This window comes from Cyprinus carpio, chromosome B7 (genome assembly GCF_018340385.1).
Source record: "Cyprinus carpio isolate SPL01 chromosome B7, ASM1834038v1, whole genome shotgun sequence".
NCBI classification, from domain to species: domain Eukaryota; kingdom Metazoa; phylum Chordata; class Actinopteri; order Cypriniformes; family Cyprinidae; genus Cyprinus; species Cyprinus carpio.
Window position 1 is genome coordinate 13,434,421 of NC_056603.1, and position 20,944 is coordinate 13,455,364.

At 39.3% G+C, this 20,944-nt stretch overlaps 1 protein-coding gene and 1 pseudogene across 1 annotated transcript in view; both read left to right on the top strand.

Annotated features, from left to right (window-relative positions):
• LOC109079837 (splicing factor 1-like) overlaps positions 1-7,845 on the top strand; it is an 8,481-nt gene extending 636 nt beyond the window's left edge. The window contains exons 2-12 of the mRNA XM_042727325.1: positions 249-377; positions 2,137-2,212; positions 4,163-4,315; positions 4,426-4,515; positions 4,618-4,801; positions 4,953-5,068; positions 5,159-5,266; positions 5,394-5,580; positions 6,144-6,357; positions 6,605-6,769; positions 6,856-7,845. Coding sequence (XP_042583259.1) covers positions 249-377; positions 2,137-2,212; positions 4,163-4,315; positions 4,426-4,515; positions 4,618-4,801; positions 4,953-5,068; positions 5,159-5,266; positions 5,394-5,580; positions 6,144-6,357; positions 6,605-6,769; positions 6,856-7,178 — 1,745 coding nt within the window. The 3' untranslated portion in view covers positions 7,179-7,845. The remainder of the gene's footprint in view (positions 1-248; positions 378-2,136; positions 2,213-4,162; positions 4,316-4,425; positions 4,516-4,617; positions 4,802-4,952; positions 5,069-5,158; positions 5,267-5,393; positions 5,581-6,143; positions 6,358-6,604; positions 6,770-6,855) is intronic.
• Positions 7,846-9,932: 2,087 nt separating this feature from the next.
• Positions 9,933-20,944, top strand: LOC109057248 (annotated as a pseudogene).

The window sequence follows — 20,944 nt, forward strand, 5'->3', positions numbered from 1 at the left end:
AGAGGTTATTGAACTTGTAGACTAAGCATTTATAATAATAAAATACTTCAAATATAAGAAGTGTTTTTATTTTTTGTTCACACTCAAGGAGGAAAATATATTTTTTTTTTATAAAAGTACACCTCCCCCTCCAGGAGTTTTTTCTTTTTAATCGAGTATGATCGGCTGTTGAAGACTTTATAGGGTTTAATACAAAGAGCCATAGACTTTGCATGTAATCACATCCCACTTATACCATTCCCTGTTAGATTTTGGCCAGAAGAAACGGAAAAGGAGTCGCTGGAGCAGCGAGACCCCTGACCAGAAGACCATTATCCCGGGCATGCCCACCGTGATCCCTCCCGGTCTGACTCAGGACCAGGAGCGAGCTTATATAGGTGAATATCTGAATTCAATGTTATTATAACGTGTCTCTTACAGTCCTATAGTTTATTAAGTTGCAGAACATTGTGTTTGTGAATGAGGGTTATTCTTTCTGCACCCTGACAGCTCACTTTTTTTTGTCCCAGAACCTGTCGGTTTATTATTTCCTCACAGTTTGCACATCACATGCAGGATGTACTTGCTGAATTTCATTAGTCTGACTTCTTTGGTGATATAATTGAGGTCAGTTAATGGGATAACGGTTTGGTTCTTTGCTAACCATCGATTTGAAAGTCTCAGAGCAAAATGGCCATCTCTGTATGTCTCCAATGAGTCCCTTAAAGGGATGGTTTTCTCAAAGAAGTCAATCAACCGAAATTCAGCACTTTGCCCCCATGTTCACTAGGATGTACTAACTCCGTCGATGTGCAAAGTGAGGATGTTTTCTTTGTCTAGGAAGCACTGAGGTATTAGTAGCACTGTTTGCGTAGCATCTGATGTCCATTAGCAAGAACCCACAGTGTTTTTCTGATGTGCCGCTTGCTGTGAACTGTCTCCAGCTGCAGGACTTCATCACTGCTCATGTTTACTATGCAAAATGTCTTAAGCCTAATTTGCCTGCAAAGCACTGCAGGTCCCACATTGAATTGCGAAAGTCATCTCCATCCCCAGTGTCTGAAAGCAGTGTGTAGTAAATTGCTTTCTCATTGCTGTCAGGCACTTGTTTTGCAATGGCATGTGGTGTAGTGTTTGTTCAACTATACTGTGACCTAGACCTACATCTGCTTAACTAGTCCTTTATTGACACCTCATGTCTCTTACCTGCCATCAACCTCATTCAGCGTGTAACCTGTGGGGTCTGATTCTCTTAAGCATGTCATAGAGAAATGCATGTGAAAACCCATTAAATGCTTCCGTGAGTGATGCAAAACTTTATTTGATTACAGGTCAGTTTTTGGTGTAAATCTAGTCTTTTGCATGGAAAAAGAAAACACAATCCACTAAAGGCTGATCTGTCTGATTATTTCTAAATATTGCATCTCAGTTGTTCTAACTGATTAGTATTTGTAACATCTGGTAAGTGGCTGTCGTGACTTGACGAGTGTTGAATAATACTGATGAGGTTTGTTAGTGTTGCTAAAAGTTACAGTTCTGTCATTTAATATAACTGGTGTTATCCTTGAAATAACTTCATTTCAATCTCATTGAGGATGCAGTTGCTCAAGCCACTTAGCCAATATGATTTTTATTTTCTTTAAACCCAACTTTTTTTTTTTCTCCCTGGCAGGCCTTAATGTTTTGCCACCTTTTTAGCTTGATATGACTATTGTATGTGAAGTAATATTTTTAAATGTATTCCTGAAATGTGAATTTTAGTAGTTTCGCTTCTCGAAGTTGGTGGCATGAAATCAAACCTTTTTCTGAAATAGTTATTTACTGAAATGCCTCCAGCTTTCTGGATCTTAAATTGGCCAAACCTTCAATTTTTGTAGATGTTTGGGGAAATCTGTATGGGCTTATAAACATTAATGTGTTTTCCAGAAATCTGGGTGGGATTTCGATGTTTCAGAAAATTTCAGAAAATCTTCACTTGAACTTTGATTCTTAGTGAACTGACAGTTGCCATGGTAATTGTGTTCTAGTCTTTGTTTAACTTTAGTCACGTTGAGTTTTACAGTGTACTGTTTCTGCTTTTGTGGGTTTTTTTTTTTTGTTGTTAACCACAATTCTCTCCATCCTTGTTTTTTTTCTTCCTAACCTGATTTCTTCCAGTCCAACTGCAGATCGAAGACCTGACACGTAAACTGCGTACAGGAGACCTGGGAATCCCTGTTAACCCTGAGGACAGGTCGGAATAACGATTTAAACCCACCAACAGTAACATTTTTTTTTTACCTTTTTAATGCGCCATTTTATGTGAGGCCAGTTCGTAAGTGTACTGATGTGTATGTAGGGGTAAGTGATTGTTAAATGAAGAAAGTCTAAATGCCTTGCTCTGAAATGACCTCGTATCTTTGCCTTTCTTTAGTTAGAGAATAAACTAAATGTCTTGATTATGAAATTGGCTTTGTTACATGCCTAACGAGTTTTGAAATGCTTAGATGAATTTGAGAAGCGTTTGGATCGGTTCTGTACAGAGAGGCAAAGATATGACTGAAGACTATTATGGTAGGATATTGTCATATCAAAGATTAGACTTTCATGTAATTCAGCTAGTGCTGCCAGGTAACTAGTCAATGCTACGTACTCTGAAATTAATTGTTTTGCAGACCGTATCATATGACAGTGAAGTTAAACTTTTGACAATACATAGCACCTAACTGCCAAAGCTTAATGTGCAATCATATAAGCAGTGGAAATCTTGATTGTCTTAAGTAAATTAAATTTTATTCTGTGCTGTTCTTGTAGGGTTTTTTTGCATGCATTTTCTATGAAAAAATTGTATTATAAAGGCTGGTATAGAATTTTTTATTTTTTTTTAAGATTCCAGTGTAGTTCTTGTAGTCTAAGGTAGCAGTTTCGGTTTCGCCGCTATTTAAGCCATTTAAGTGCATTATACAATGCATTTTAATGCCCCTTCTTTCTAACCTCCAAAATGCAGTGTTGACTAAAACAATTGAATCCTTAATCCCAAAATCTGAATGGTTGGTTAATTGGATGGTCATTAATGGTTTTCCATGATGGGGCTACCACCATTTTGTTCAGGAACTTCCACAGTATTCCAGATTTCCGCACTGGAAGACCGCTCGGAGGAGACTCCTCTGACCTTTTCTTTCTGGAATAACCATAACCTTAACACTGATCACTTTGGCCGCTCATAGACTTCATAAGCATCCAACATAGCAGGAAATGTCATGTTTCTGACGGGAGAGTGTCTTTCTAGTAGCCACACCCCTTGCTCTCTGAACAGCCTTAGGTTCTCCGGCAGAATCTTTAATCTGACGTTTTTACACCGCCAACTCTAAAAAGGTTCTTCTCAAAGGTCTATCCACTCCAGGATTTAGGAACGATCGCTCATCAACTTCCAGCTCGCAAAACAAAGCTGGGGGGGGTACTTCAGGTTGTCAGCGCTGGAGATATCAGTCCAAAAGAAAACCAGCAGAAAACTCTTCCCTCTTTTTTCCCCCCACTTTTCTCCTCTTCGGGTTGCCTCTCATGAACTTGTCACGCTTGTGTGGCTGTCTTGTTTGAGAGCTGTTGAAGGTTAATATTTAATCCAAATTTTTTTTCTCTAACCCAAATTCCCCCTCTCGTAACTTTTTTCAAGCACAGAGCCTCATTGTGCAGGTTAACAGGTTTTCAGCACCATCCAAGGGGAAGGTAACAGTTGGAGTGCTCTCTGAGAACGTGTGAAGGTTTAGATCAGAATTTAAGAACAGACGCTTTTCAAGTGTGTTGGTTGCCCCGTTTGTCTCCGATATTTGTCCTATTTTTCCATCTCCCCGATAATAGTGAGACTATAAAGACCCATTTTATGACTCTTTGGCGCCAAGTTTTGAAGTAATTTTTAGAAGCTGCTGATGTTCTTATTCTGAGCTTCAAGCTTTTAGATCTGTAGAGTGTTTTCTGCTTTTTTTCAATGATTCAGTATAATACGTATTCGTAGTGAGCTTCTTTCCCATTAGAACATGAGCACTCTGGGGCATCCCATGCACTTTTTAAATGACCACAGAACAAGTCAACACAGTGCCAGTCAAGAGTAGGCAAGCAATTGAATGTTAAACTGTTGAGGGTGTAAGTACTGCTGTAAAGTTTTGACTTTGTGCTGCATCTTTCTGTTCTTCATTCTTTTTCACAGATCTCCATCTCCTGAGCCCATCTACAACAGTGAGGGGAAGAGGCTTAATACACGTGAATATCGGACACGTAAGAAACTGGAGGAAGAGAGGCATTCTCTCATTACAGAGATGGTGGGACTGAACCCTGAATTCAAACCCCCTGCTGACTACAAGTATGTGTTCTATAAAAATGTGTTTTTTTTTTTTTTGCTTATTATCTTCTCTGTGGTTGTGGCGTCAGATATTTACTTGAAAAGTGTATCTTTGTTTTCTTCTTTCTCAGACCACCAGCTACTCGTGTCAGTGACAAGGTAATGATTCCTCAGGATGAGTATCCAGAGATCAACTTTGTTGGGCTTTTGATTGGGCCACGGTGAGTTGCAAGATTGAGCTCTCAATTTATTATTCTTTTTTGGTCTATTTGAGTCTCTACGTCAAAGTAACTTTTCTCTTTGGTCTATTGTTTTTTCCCCAGTGGAAACACTCTGAAAAACATTGAGAAGGAGTGCTGTGCTAAGATCATGATTCGTGGTAAAGGCTCAGTAAAGGAGGGAAAGGTGGGCCGTAAGGATGGACAGATGCTTCCAGGAGAAGATGAACCTCTTCATGCACTGGTCACTGCTAACACCATGGAGAATGTCAAGAAAGCTGTAGAGCAGGTGAGTCCATTTCAGACATTCTTGTACTTGGAAGTCAAAACGCGTTTTCAGAATTAATACTTGCATTAGAAACCCATTTAATGAAAATGAATATCTGTCAGACTCAAGAAACATTATATTGCATTATTAAGTGTTTTCTTTTTGTCCACAGATTCGTAATATCCTCAAGCAGGGCATTGAGACCCCTGAAGACCAGAACGACCTGAGAAAGATGCAGCTAAGGGAGCTGGCACGACTCAATGGCACTCTGAGAGAAGATGATAACAGGTGAGAGACTAAATGCAGATTTCTTGAGCAGCAGGCGAGTAAATGTTGTAGATGTTTGATACTCATCAATGTGTAAATGTTTTCCCTCAGAATCTTACGCCCGTGGCAGAGCACTGAGCCTCGCAGCATCACAAACACAACTGTCTGTACAAAGTGTGGTGGAGCAGGTCACATCTCATCAGACTGCAAGTTTACCAGGTAACCCCAGCCACCAGTGATCATCAGCATATTTCTTTCTCCTACCAAGTAATTTACCACCACCTTGTTAGTTTCAAATAAAGTGCAGACAGCACAGTAAGGTTAATTGTATTTCTCTGCTCCTCAGTTCCTTTGCACAACGACCCGGTGAACCACCCCAGTCTGCTCAGGATAAGGCCCGTATGGATAAAGAGTACTTGTCTCTCATGGCAGAGCTAGGAGAGGCTCCAGTCCCTTCCTCCGGTGGGGGCCACAGCAATCCTCCCCCTAGTGGACCTCGTCCTGCAGGACCCAACAATAACCAGCCACCACCAGTAAGCCCAAAGACATCCATTTTTCCTTATTGGAGGCCAGTTTCTTCATAATGTGCACACTACCGGTCAAATATTTGGGGTTGGGAATAATTTTTTTTTGTGTGTGTGTGTTTTTGAAAAAAGTCACTTATGCTCACCAAGGATATGTTCATTTGATTATAAATGTAGTTAAAACAGCAATATTGTGCAGTGTAATTACAATTTATCTAAAAAAACCTTTTTACTTTCTTTACTTAACTTTTTTTTAAAAATAATTTATTCACATGATAGCAAAGCTGAATTTCGGCAGCTAGTCTTTAGTGTCACATGATTATTCAGTAATCATGCTAATATGCTGACTTATTTATTTATTTATTTATTTATTTATTTATTTTTATTGCATCATGCGTTGAAATGCGATGATGATGAAAACCGTGATGTGTTTTTCAGGATTCTTTGCATGGAATGTTTTTTGTTTGAAGTGTTCACGTATTTACTCTTAATTGATTAATGCATCCTTACTGAATAAAAGTTTTACTAGTGTTTGAAACCCAAGATCTCAACCTCTCTCAAACACCTTTCAGAATCGTCCTCCTTGGATGAATTCAGGCCCTACTGATAACAGGAGTTTCCATGGCATGCACCAGGGTCCTGGTGGCCCTCACAGCTTCCCTCCACCAATGCCAAACATGGGTGGCCCTCCTATGCCACCAAACCCCAATGGAATGCCTCCACCCTGGATGCAGCCGCCGCCTCCTCCAATGAGCCAAGGCCCAGCACCACCCGGACACCCCATGGGTGAGTATAACCTGTGATGGTCAGGATTTCAGTTCTATAATTCCTTCTTAATGGAGCATATAACTTTTCCCTGGAAGGATAGAGGTACATAACTGGATATTTTCTTCCATTTATATTGGGAACATTTACCATAAAAATCTAGACTTGCATTTTTATTTTGGAATTTTAAAATATGCAGTGCTGTCATACTTGGATACTTAGTGTTCCAGAAAGCTAAGACGGTTTCATTCTCTTGTCTGGTGATCAGGTTTATTGCCTCCACCCATGGGTATGATGCCCCCGCCTCCACCTCCCCCCAACAGCCAACCACCACCTCCACCCTCAGGACCTCTGCCACCTTGGCAACAGCAGGCCCCTCCCCCACCACCCACCAGCAGCATGGCAACCAGCACTCCATTGCCTTGGCAACAGAGTAAGTGTATTCCATTAGTACACAGTTGATGCCACTTAAAGGGTTTCCTTTTGCCTCAGACTGACTTATTTTTTTTGTTTTTCCAGATACAGCCACCACATCCACCCCTGCCACTGGAAACCTGCCACCCTGGCAACAGCCTCAGCAGACGGCCACCTCAGCCACTCAGCCCCCTCCGCCCATGGGCACCCCCTCTATGGTGCCGCCTCCACCTGGGGTCCAACCCCCACTTCCTCCTGGTGCGCCACCTCCTCCACCGCCCCCTCCACCTGGCTCAGCAGGCATGTTGTACGCACCTCCTCCCCCACCCCCACCCATGGACCCTAACTTTGTGACCATGATGGGGATTCCCGGCATGCCACCGTACGGGATGCCCCCTGCACCTCCACCGCCTCCACCCCAGAGTTAAACGCTATGTTTAGTCTCTATGGCCCTGTGACCATGCAGTAATGCCTAAACTATACATCACAGGACTGTATCTAGTTCTGTTCATTTAACAGCTTGATGTGATTAGTTGCTAAAGGTTTATTTTTCTTTTGATTGGCCTCGGTTCAGATTTGTTTCCCATAATTGGGCACAGAAATCGAGCTAGTGAGAGAGACAGAGATTGTGGTTAATTTGTAAATTTACTTCAATTGTAATGATTTTTAACTGTAGTGTTTGATCTGTTTGAGTATTTGTTCAAAATGTTGATGTGCAGGGAATGTGTGTTTTGTTTTTGTTTCTACCAGCCTGCTTTCATGGTTTTTTTTTTTTTTGAACCCTCTCCAGTGAGTAAAAGTGACATCTGCTTAAGATTCAGTTAGCAACATTCCAACAGGTATATAAACAACCATTTACACTCTTAACCAGCTGTGCATTTGTTGCTGCATAATACAAAAAGACATTTATGTCAAGATGTTGTAGATGATTGGCTTACTCTATTAGGTGGTCAGTATAATTTGTGCTCACCTTGCATCCCATCCCTCCTAAAATTTTTATTTAAAAGAACTTTTCATTAATTGCCTTCCACCAAATGTATTTCAATATTTTTGTAATGAAGCATTCAACTAAATAAAAGTTGGCATGGTGTTGAATTGTCATCTCTCACATTTGCTATACTAACATCATCTTAACTCTGATTCAGTGTTGGATGGTGAGGGTTTTTTCCATTCCAAAAGATGCTGTTAAACCTTTCAAATAGAAGCAATTTTGTTTTTGATTCAAAGTCTGTTACGTATAGTTTTCACTATTCTCTTTGGATTTAGGGCCTGTTTTCCTGCTCACCACAGCAAGAATGTTTGCTGTCTTCCCCATCTTTCTTTTACCCGGGTAGTTGCCTTGGTTTTTACTAGTTGTATAGCTTGTTGTATGTGGTGTTTTCTTTGTGCTTAACACCTAGTGCTTAAAAACACAAGTTTCTCATGCTGCAAAACAAAAGAATGGGTGCTTTAACTTAATTTGAAGTGGTTGTTGCTTTGATTTACTTTGACAAAATTAATATTCCTGTTGTGCACAGAGTATATAAGATAAAAGTACAGTCTGAGAATGTGGATTGCAGCTGAACAAGCAAATATGAGGCCACAACAAGAACCTCAAGTTACATGGTAGCTCATAGAAGGGAACATTGTAAGCTAGTAATTTGGTTTTTGATGGACACTGACATCAAAGTGGTTCATTGCAGGAGTTTATATTGCTGTACAAATTTATTCAAAATGCTCAAATTCTGCGTTGTAATGCATATACAGGTGCATCTAAAAAAAAATAGAATATCGTGAAAAGGTTTTTTTTTTTTTTGTACATATATTCTAGATTCATTACTTGTAAACTAAAACATTATCTTTTTTTTTTTGTTTTAATTTGGATGATTAAAGCTTACAGCTCATGAAAATCAAAAATCCAGTGTCTCAAAATATTAGAATGTTTATATTTGAGTTTCATTAAATGACCATCCCTACAGTATAAATTCCGGGTATCTCTTGTTCTTTGAAATCACAATAATGGGGAAGACTGCTGACTTGGCAATGGTCCAGAAGATGATCATTGACACCCTCCACAAAGAGGGTAAGTCACAGAAGGTCATTACTGAAAGGGGTGGCTGTTCACAGAGTGCTGTATCAGAGCATATTAAATGCAAAGTTGACTGGAAAGAAGAAATTTGATAGGAAATGGTGCACAAGCAACAGGGATGACCGCAAGCTTGAAAATACTGTCAAGCAAAGCCGATTCAAACACTTGGGAGAGCTTCACAAGGAGAGGACTGAAGCTGGAGTCAGTGCATCTACGCTCAGATGTCTTCAGGAAAAGGACTACCAAGCCACTTCTGAAATGGAAACAACGTCTTTATCACCTACCCACAGTGTCAAAACCACTGACCATGAGAATCATCTCCAATAGTGCCTCTGAAGTGCTACAGGCTGATTGCTTCCATGCCACACCTCGGAGACCCGACCAAGTATTGAGCGCATAAAAGAACACTAAAAAAACTTGACATTTTCTGTTTTACAAATCCTTTTTTTTTTTTTTTTTTTTGATTGATCTTAGGAAATAATCTAATATTTTGAGATACTGGATTTTTGATTTTCATGAGCTGTAAGCTCTACAAAATAATAATAATAATAAAAAGTATTTAAATGTTTTACTTTACATGTAATGAATCTAGAATATATAAAAGTTTAAATTTTTGAAATAAAAAAACCGAAACAAAAGAACTATTTCACGATATTCTAATTTTTTTGAGATGCACCTGTATATGCAACTGTGCTAGAGCCTTTAAATGAGTTTTACCGTTTTGTGAGTGCGCCACTTGATACTGGTACCCTCAAACTTGTCAAATTTGTCTTGACTACTGTCAAGAAAAATGTTCTTGCTACTGTAATCTCAGTTAGCAGTGTGCGAATTATTCAGTGACCTTCAGAGTGATCAACATTCTGTGAGAAATTTTTTGCATTCTTTTGTGTAAGCAGTCGCGCAACTGGCTTATGTGACCCCAACTGCATTAACTTTGATCAACTTAACCAATACTAACCAGTGTTTAATAAATTATGACCCGCCCAACCTGTAAATATATAGTAGCCATGTATACATAGCGGGGAGTGTGAGCAAATGTGTGCGCCAATGAGCGCGCTTGACCCTGAAGCATCCGCTGGAGATCACAGTGACGCGCGCGTCGCAACACACGCAGCAGGCATCACGTACACTTTATCCCTGGTGCACCAAACCTCCTATTATATAACAATCTACAAGATGTCCAAGCCACTGACGGACCAAGAGAAGAGGAAGCAAATTTCCGTGCGAGGTCTCGCCGGGTTGAAAACGTCGCAGACCTCAAGACCAATTTTAATCGCCATCTGCATTTCACTTTGGTTAAGGACCGTAATGTTGCAACGAAGCGCGACTACTACTTCGCCCTGGCGCACACCGTCCGCGACCATTTGGTGGGAAGATGGATCCGAACGCAGCAGCACTACTACGAGAAAGACCCGAAAGTAAGAAACTCAAATGCCGCAGTTTCATCCTTCAGCCCTGTGCCGCACGTACACCACCGACAGACGGGAGGAGGGTCAGATCACACAACCGGCGACACAATGTTGCGCAGTAGAGGCTAGAGCTGCAAAATACAGAAAGAAACATTTTGATCTTTCTTGCAAGGGTAAATACGGTGGTATTTATATTGCACCAGGAAATGCCGCTTAATGCTAATGGTTCGGCAGATGGCAATGCCTTTTTTTCAACAATTGCATAAATCTTTTCATAACTGATGTCAGTAGCAACTGCATTCAGTGTGCTGCAGATAAATGACACGAATGTATGGAAAAAGCTGTAGGCTACTGTGTGCCCTTGACAACTGTATCCACAGGTCAAATTGTTATTTTTTAATTGTCGACGGTGCGAGTTCGATAAAAATATTAATATATGCACATCTTGGTAGATGTTAAAACAAGTAGACCTGATAGCTTTCTCTTATGCCCAGCTGGAAACATCAATAAAATTACTGCACTGAACCGTAGAATTTACAAAAAAAAAAAAAAACAAAAAAAAAAAACGCAGCAGCAAAAACATGTTTTCTACATAATTGCAGCATTTGACACGGTTTTTATTTTTTTATAGAAGTTACACGTTTATATTTATTTGATAGAATATGGTGTTGTCATCATAATGTAATCATAATTTCTGCATGCGTTGTGTTGATTGGTTTTTTTTCTTGTGTGTATTTGCATACAGAATTGTGATTGGTTCAGTCCTAAAACCGGAAAGAGAAGGCCTGCAGTTGTCACAAGGAAGCTAGTTTACATCCTTGACATTTTACATCATAATTATAGCCCCCATTATCAACTTAATTTTTAAATAATGTTAACTGCAGATATAATTTTTCCTCATAAATCCAAAAATACTATTTAAAAAACCTATTTTAAAAAGGAAAGGCATAAATAATCTTAAAACGTTGTAAGTACTTGCAATTCATACAGGAAATGTAAAAATCTTTTTTCAGTTTTTTTTTCTCATTCTAAAATAAAGAGCTAAAACACTGCAGTCTTAAAGTCAAAAATAATTGAAGGGTAGGATTTTGTTTCTGTGTATTTAGAATTTGTCTGGCATCCTGGAAGAGTGTTCAACCTTAAATGCTGACAGCTAATGCTGCTATTTTTACATGAGCAATGTGTAAGAAACACAGCACAAACATTCTTCTGTCCTAACCTTTGTTATCATTTATAGACAAGAGACTAAATATTACTATGTAGTTTTGTGCACTAGCAAATCCTCCATGATAGTTGTCATTGTGCAACCTTCAGTGATTGAATGTATTGCAGTGGCGGTCAGTGAGGTCTCAGACGTCCATTACAGATTAGGCTTGTGTTGTGCACCTGTCACAATAATGCTTGTCACTAGATAGGCTAGTCTGCTCAGCAGGGGCTTTTATGGCTCCTACTTCACTGTTGCTCGAAATGGCTCTCAGCTGTTGTAGTTATTTTTTTCACATTTCTCCTTGTTGTCTCACCTCTAGCGTGTGTACTATCTCTCTCTGGAATTCTACATGGGACGGACCCTTCAAAACACCATGGTAAACTTAGCTTTGGAGAATGCCTGTGATGAGGCCATCTATCAGGTGAAGACATATTTACAAATTTTTCAAGCAAACCACAAACCCATTCAAAAAACCCATCTAATTTAGGATGGTGGAACCGGAAGTGTTAAAATTCTAACTTGTTTTTGAGTTATGGCCTAAAGGAATATGTCAGCCTTGCAGTACTCTGAAGTGTGAAATTTCTGCACCCCTAGTGGCGCAAAAAACAACTGCAATCTGGTGAAATGTCCTACTGTACTGCAGGGGTGTCTAAACCTGTCCCAGCGTCCTAGAGTTTAGCGCTAACCAGCTCCAACACACTTGCCTGGAAGTTTCTAGTGAGTCTGAAGATCTGGATTAACTGGTTCAGGTGTGTTTAATTATGGCTGGAGCTAACTCTGCAGGATGCTGGCCCTCCAGGAACAGGTTTGGACGCCCCTGTCCTACTGTGTTCTACATAACAACACTGGCTCAGCCAGTGGTGTGTGTGTTCGGTGTGGGACTATTCATTTGTCCGAATAGAGGAGATCTATAATACATGGGGGACATTATCATTTAGTATTTCATTCATCCCGATGCTTTAACCTTTAAAAATAAAATTTTGTATAAAAAGAGGTCATTCTCTGTCATCATCATAACCAGTGATAGCATAATAATAAATAAGGAGCTATAAATAAAGAGCTTATGGATGAGATCTAGAGCTGTATGCATTGTAATACTGCTAATCTTAGATCAGTTGCCCCTGGTTCTTTAATTCTAATTAAGAAATGAAAGACAAGTCATTCTAGACATGCACTGCTGTGCCGAGAATGCCTGCAAATATGTGTTTGATGAAAGATGAAAACCAGGCAACAAAGCATGTTTTGTGTTCTCAGAGGTTACATACCTTCTTTGGTCCCTCCTGCTCTCACATTCTGTTTCTTCTCAGCTGGGTCTGGATATGGAGGAGCTGCAGGACATGGAGGAGGATGCTGGCCTGGGCAACGGAGGCCTTGGTCGACTGGCAGGTCAACCTAGTCTCTTTAAATGTCCTGATCGTAAGATTAATAGAGGGCTTGTTGTAATAGAGAGCTTCATTTCTCTTTTTCTGCAGCTTGCTTCCTGGACTCCATGGCAACCTTGGGCCTGGCAGCGTATGGATATGGAATCCGCTATGAGTTTGGAATCTTTAATCAGAAAATCGTGAATGGCTGGCAGGTAAAGCATACTTGCAAGAATACCTCTCTTGGTGCATTTGGGTCTTAGTAAATGATTGACATCATCTGACAGGCGGAGGAAGCGGATGATTGGCTGCGTTATGGCAATCCTTGGGAAAAAGCCCGGCCTGAATACATGCGTCCTGTGCATTTCTATGGTCGAGTGGAACACCACCCTGATGGAGTGAAATGGGTGGACACACAGGTGAGATAAAATCTTACTGACCCCTCCCTAATGTTTTGAGTGGTAGTGCATATCAGGAAGGTCAGTAGAGCCTAAAGCAGAACAACCAATTTGCAAAGCAAGATCTAGATTGTGACATTTTTAAATATGTGTCTACATCTTCCCATTAAATCTGTACCTGTTGTCTCACCAGGTGGTCCTTGCCCTTCCCTATGACACACCTGTCCCAGGATACAGAAACAACATTGTTAACACAATGAGGCTCTGGTCTGCCAAAGCTCCATGTGAATTCCACCTCAAAGACTGTGAGTTCTCTTCAATAAATCAATGAATGTTTATAAAAAGTTTTAACCAGCCCTATAAGCCTTATTATGCATTATAAGCTATTCATTATAAGCCTTATTATTCATTTATCATTCTGTAAATATCTAGTATTACATATAAATGTGACCCTGGACCACAAAACCAGTACCATACAATACATTGTATGGGTCAAAATTATCAATTTTTCTTTTATGCCAAAAATCATTAGGATATTAAGCAAAAGATTATGTTCAATGAAGATATTTTGTAAATTTCCTACCATAAATATATCAAAACGTAATTTTTGATTAGTAATATGCATTGCTAAGGACTTAGTTTGGACAACTTTAAAGGCAAATTCCTACATATTTTGATTGTTTTGCACCCTTAGATTCCAGTTTTTCACATTTTTGTATATCTGCCAAATATTGTCCTAACCTAACAAAACAATTCAGTTTAAAAAATTGACCCTTATGACTGTTTTTTGGTCCAGGTTCACAAATGCAAATGTGATTTATATATAAAAATGAAACCTTATTGACCCCCAAACTGTTGAATGGAAGTGTGAACTGTATCTTTGATCCTTAGATCTTTCTCTCTCCCCAAAACAGTTAATGTTGGTGGTTACATCCAGGCCGTTCTGGACAAGAATCTCGCTGAGAACATCTCCCGTGTGCTTTACCCTAATGACAATGTGAGTGCAACTCAAGTCCACTCAAGTGATTCATATAAAGAAGCAAAAGAGCCTAAATGTAAACAGATCCTCCTGTTTGTATATGTCAGTTCTTTGAGGGGAAAGAGTTGCGTCTGAAGCAGGAGTATTTTGTGGTGGCTGCGACTCTCCAGGACATTATCCGCAGGTTCAAAGCCTCCAAGTTTGGCTCAACTGAGGTGGTGCGCATGGATCTGACCACACTGCCAGATAAGGTAAGATAGCCCCGGGAGCCCTTTGTTTCATATTACACACCCAGTTTGTGTCATATCTGAGGTGATTTATTCATATGAATAATACTGAATAATAAAACCGAATGCATTAAAAACTGTTAAAGAGGTCCTTCCGTTGTCTGTTTTTTTCAGGTTGCTATACAACTGAATGACACTCATCCTGCAATGGCCATCCCTGAACTGATGAGAATACTGGTGGATGATGAGAAACTGTCCTGGGACACGGTGAGCTGAAAAATCCTTATCATCTTGTCATTTATCATGCTCAGAAAAAGATATGCTGTCAAACTATAGGACTAATAAATTGATTATTAGGGGCTAATATAAGGGCATAAAATTTAAATTAGCTGATTTCTAGAATGGAGCCTTTTTACTGAATGTGATGACATTTTAACAGTTATGAACATTGTTAATAAATTTTTTTTCTGCAATTTTTTATATTTTCAATTTTTACATTTAATGTACTTGTGGGAACGCAAAAATATACTTCTTGTAGTTTCCTTTCACCACTATTGAAGTTTACTCAACTATGACTTTCTCTTCTGTGAACCCCAGAAATGTGAAAAGTGGCCATTAAATTTTGCCCATGTGGACCAACAACATAATGTTGTACTCCTCTTCTAATTTCTGTTTTATACCCGTCTTTCTGTCATTCTCTTTCTTCTCAGGCTTGGGACATCACTGTGCGTACTTGCGCATATACTAACCACACTGTCTTACCAGAAGCTCTGGAACGCTGGCCTATCGACCTGTTCCAAAACCTCCTGCCCCGTCACCTAGAGATCATCTACGAGATTAACCGACGTCACCTGGAGGTCTGGGAACAGATGTTTCTCTTCATGGCACATTCCATTTGAAATTTACTTGGAGATAAAAGATGAATTTGATGTTTTTTAAAGGGGTTGGGAGATCAGTAACTGCATTAGGACTGTAGGACTGTGTCCACTCCAAATAAGGAGTAAACTGCACAGTGAGGTTATATATACAACCTTATCTGCTCTACATGACTCAGCATCCAGTAAACTGCAGATGAAGAAAAGTAACTTCCCATGTACTTTCTTGCCCATTTACGCATTTACGTTTTGACCTTCCATCTTCTGTCTTGTTTCTCAGCGGATCACTGCACTCTACCCTGGTGATTATGATCGTTTGAGACGCATGTCTCTTATCGAGGAGTGCGGACAGAAGAAGATCAACATGGCTCATCTCTGCATCGTTGGCTCTCACGCAGTTAATGGCGTGGCACAAATCCACTCGGACATTATTAAGGACACTGTGTATGTCTTGTAATGTTCAGTTTATATTACAGCTCAGTGACCCCAAAAACTATTTGGACACCTAAATCACATTTAAAAATATATTCTACTCTCTAAAAGTTTGAGTTCAGGTACAGGAAAAGGAGTTTCTCAGGTCTCTCACCTGGGCTGCATTTATCTGATGAAAAATTCAGTAAAAACAGAAATACTGTAAAATGTTATTACAATTTAATGTTTTCTATTTTAATTTATTTTAAAATGTAATTTATTCCAATGATGGCAAAGTAAATTTTTCGCCAGCCATTACTCCGGTCTTCAGTGTCAGAAATCATTCTAATATGCTGATTTGGTGCTCGAGAAACATTTCTTCATATTATTATCATTGTTGAAAACAGTTGTGCTGCTTCATATTTTTGTGGACAGCCTGAAAATAGAAATACTTTGTAAAGTTAAAAATGTATTTTCTGTCACGTTTGATCAGTTTTAATAAATCCTTGCCTAACAAAAGTAACATTTCTTTTAAAAAAGACCAAACATTTGAATATGAGCATTTATTTTGAGGAAAGACAACATAAGCATACTTGTCCACAGCAATGGCATATCTTAAATGGCCAAATACTTTTAAATGTCACTGTTTATATCAACATAATATGTCTGCCATTACAATAATTTCATGTAGTGTTTAGCCCTGGTTAAAAACAGCTCTATCTAATTTGGTTGGGTTGATTCTGTGTTCAGTTTTAAGGACTTCTATGAGGTGGACCCACAGAAGTTTCAGAACAAGACCAATGGTATCACTCCTCGTCGCTGGCTTGTCATGTGTAACCCTGGACTGGCTGAGGTTATCGCTGAGGTAAAGTACATTGCTGATAAATAAATAAAAAAGTCAGCAGTACATGTATGAACAGGTAGGGGGCACTACTGAGAAAACATACAAAAAATGACCATAACCGTAGTTGATTCTAGTCCAAGCCAGTCAAAAGCTTTGTGTGAGAAACACTGTGCAATTGAAGTCATAATGTCTTATGTTGAACATTAGAGAATTGGAGAGGACTACATCCGTGACCTGAGCCAGCTGAAGAACCTCTTAAAGTTTGTGGATGATGATGCTTTAATTCGAGACATTGCCAAGGTCAAACAGGTGAGACAGAAAATATCCCACAGTCAAAGTAAAATTGAGTGCATATTCTACATAAACATGATTTCCACCACATGATATATTGCTTTGTCTGTTTCAGGAAAATAAGCTGAAATTTGCGGTGCATCTAGAAGAACAATACAAGGTGAAGATTAACCCAAACTCCATGTTTGATGTTCAAGTGAAGAGGATCCATGAATACAAAAGACAGCTGTTGAACTGTCTGCACATCATCACCCTCTACAACCGTAAGTCAATAATAATTCAGGTTTTTAAATATTTTTCAAGCTTTACAAGCTTCCCATTCAATGGTGAAACCAAGTCATGCATATCTAATTATGCTACTGGAACATTTCTTTTTTATAACTTTTCATATAATACTTTTATTTCAGTAGGGAGTATGCACTGTGCAGTATGCACTAAACAGCAAACTATTATTCCTTTTTCCAAAGATAGAGTGCTTTAATTTTACTATTTTGTGTGTTCAGGCATCAAGAAGGAGCCCAACAAGGCCTGGACTCCTAGGACCATTATGATTGGAGGAAAGGTTAGACTGATCAGTTCTCTGACCAATCAGTTCTATTCTACTTAAGTTTGAATGCTAATTGGCTAAATCATGCATCTTCAAGCCGCTCCTGGGTATCACACAGCTAAGATGATCATCAAGCTGATCACAGCAATTGGAGAAGTGGTAAATAATGATAGTGTGGTGGGAGATCGTCTGAAAGTCATCTACCTTGAGAACTACAGGGTTACACTGGCTGAGAAAGGTAGGATGCAAACTTATCATTGGATCAGCTTCCAGTCATATTAATTTATTCACATGACTCGCTCTGCCTGCTTCTTTCTCTCTTTTTCAGTCATCCCTGCATCTGACCTGTCCGAGCAGATCTCCACAGCAGGAACAGAAGCTTCTGGAACAGGCAACATGAAGTTCATGCTGAATGGAGCTCTGACCATCGGCACCATGGATGGGGCTAACGTGGAGATGGCAGAAGAGGCGGGAGAAGAGAACCTCTTTATCTTCGGCATGAGAGTGAAGGATGTGGAAGCTTTGGATCAGAAAGGGTGACAGCAAGCTTCAATGAACCATTTACTGAATAGCATTTTAGTTGTTGTTTTAGTGTATTCATTCATGTTTGTGAAAGCAGTTTATTTTATTAAACATTCATCTATTTAAACAGAGTAATACATTTCAAATGTTCTCAGTTTTATTGCACTGAAGGAAAGGTTGCAAAAGAGGGTATCAGGTACAGCTCTGCCTGACTAAGCAGAAGTTGGTTTATTTCCAGATATGATGCCATGGAGTATTATAACCGCATTCCAGAACTAAAGCAAGTCATGGATCAGATCTCTGGAGGATTCTTCAGCCCTGGAGAACCTGATCTGTTTAAAGACATTGTTAAGATGCTGATGCACCATGACAGGTAACTATGTTTTTATTTTTTTTGGGATATCTCTGTTCTTTTTTATTCCATTTCTCACACAGCCACAGTTTAACAGTGATCATATAAATAGTTCATTCTTTTGGCTGTCTGGTGTGATTGCAGGTTCAAGGTGTTTGCTGACTATGAAGACTACATTAAATGTCAGGAGAAAGTCAGCGCCCTGTATAAGGTTTGTATTACAAAAAACATGAAATGGTTCAAAACGTATCTCACATTGAGCACTGTTTTAATAGTTTATAATAATACATGTCCCAAATCAGCATATTAGAAGGATCATGTGATGCTGAAGACTGGAGCCTGTTGAAAATTCAGCTTTGCCATCACACGAACAAATGACGTTGTAAAATACTGCATATTAGAACGGAAAACAGTTATTAAAGGAGCTGTATGTAAGATTTTGACTCTACTAAAGCATAAAAATACCATAATATGTTTGCAGATATTTAAGAATCTTGCTGAGTTAACATACTTGTTTATCTGAAAAACAATGCTACAGTCAGTTTTTCTTCTTTGAAAATGTGCGTTCCAGCCAGAATGTCGGTCTTTGTTTTGGTTTGTGAAACCCGCCCACTGCCAGTTTACCCAATTGTATTTCGGCGGCCTGGGTTGCCAGTTGGCGGAAAACACAGCGTATTACATTACATGCATCATCAAGTGCGCTCGTTCCTGTTGTGTTGTCAATCTGGCAACCTGCGTGTGAGTCAAGTCTGAGGAGGAGGGGCCGGGTGAAAAAAAGCCTCTACAATATTTTGAATTTTGCAATACCTAGTTCAACCAATCAGTGTCAATCCTACATACAGCACCTTTAAGAACAGTAATAACGTAGTAATATTACTGGTTTTAGTGTATTTTTGATTAAATAAATGCAGCCTAGGTGAGCATAACATACATTCTTCAGAAATATGAAAAAACTTTTGATTGGTAGTGTATGCGAACAAGATGAGTTATTAATATTTTTGGTCCATTTTGCCTGAAGGAGACTGTACATTTTAATGTTTATATGTGACATCAGTTGTAAGCGGAATTAATAAGCTTTCCGTTGATGTAGAGTTTGTTAGAGGATTTGGCCTATTTGAAAAAATATTTAGAAAACTGCCTCTAAAAGTTGTCCGAATTAAGTTCTTAGCAAAAAATAAAAAAAAAATAAAAAAATTTTTTGGGGGGCTTTAAATTCAAGATGACTGTTCCATCAGTGTTTATTTGGAAACATGTCATATAATTCCCTCCTAATTTAATGTAATGCTTTAAAGAGCATTAACACACAACTGAAACAGACTCGAAACGTATTCCTTTTCCTCATTCTCAAACAGAACACTAAAGAATGGACCAAGATGGTCATCCACAACATTGCTGGTTGCGGCAAATTCTCCAGCGACCGCACCATCGCCCAGTACGCTCGTGAGATCTGGGGCATGGAGCCCAGTCTGGAGAAGATCGCAGCCCCAGACGACCCCCGCTAAGTCTTTCCACAACATCAAAATCTCCCATTTGTTGTAGCTGTTCTCACATTCAGTTTATTTACCATTGTGACGATGTATAAATGTGATTTTTAACGTTGACATGTCATAGGAGATATTTCTCCATCTTGCCGTCAGACAGCCAGAATACCTCACATCTTCTCTGCATCCCTGCTCCAGCGACGAGCTGTCAGCGCATCTAGCTTTGTGGCATGTTAATAAACTGTATGTGTTGGTGTAAGAATGTTAGCTTTTTCTGTGAAATATTATGAAAAGTTATGAAGTATTTGTCTATCCATGCCAGCAGAACAGCACAGCCTCATCCTGGAGAACCGAAGATACACTGTGAGGGCAAAGTATAGCGAAAACTTTTATTTTGCCACAAATCACAGCATGATGATGACTGTTAAAGGAGACAATTTCATAAACCACCAATTTTTCTTTTTTTGTGTGTGTGTGTTGTGACAAAATGTTTGAATTTTGAATCACTTATACTCTATTTTAGTTTTGACAAGCAGTTATTACGTGAACAGTTTGGGCTTAACCATTCAGGTGTTGTTTGTGTATGTTTAGGTCTCAATCTCTTTCATTGGCCTCTTGATGCTCATGACTTGTTCTTTCACCCGCAGAGCTCCTCACTTTAGCACTTTAGGCATGATCTGTCACTTTTGTCCTCATGAAGTGTTGTACTGTAATTATTTCCACATATATATTGCTGTAACTTTGGACTGGTTTTCACACCACATAAAATAAGACCCGCAGGAATGATGGGGCCCTGCAGAAAACTTTGCTTGAATCCAGTGAGGTAGCAAAACTAATATAGCGCTGAAGTGTGATTCTCTGTAACGACCAGGCTGTGTTCAAGACCCTGGCATGTATTTACTCTGATATATTGTGATAGACTTATATATTTAGAATAAGAAGTGAATGTACGGTGCAGTGCTTTTGGAATTGCAAATATGCAATTAAACTAGGCATAAATTGCTGGATGGTGGTTTATTTATGTGACCTCTACATGGACTTGCAACCTAACCTGCAACTTATTTAGTTAGCAGCTCCAGCCGCCACCGTCCCCTCCAGTGATCTTGTCGAGTATTTTGTTCTCTCTGAATGTTTTGCCCCTATTATGGGTAACAGCACACACCAAACTGTCCCACTGATGCCCTTGAAGAGTGAAGAAATTAAATAAAGTTATTAAGAGTGA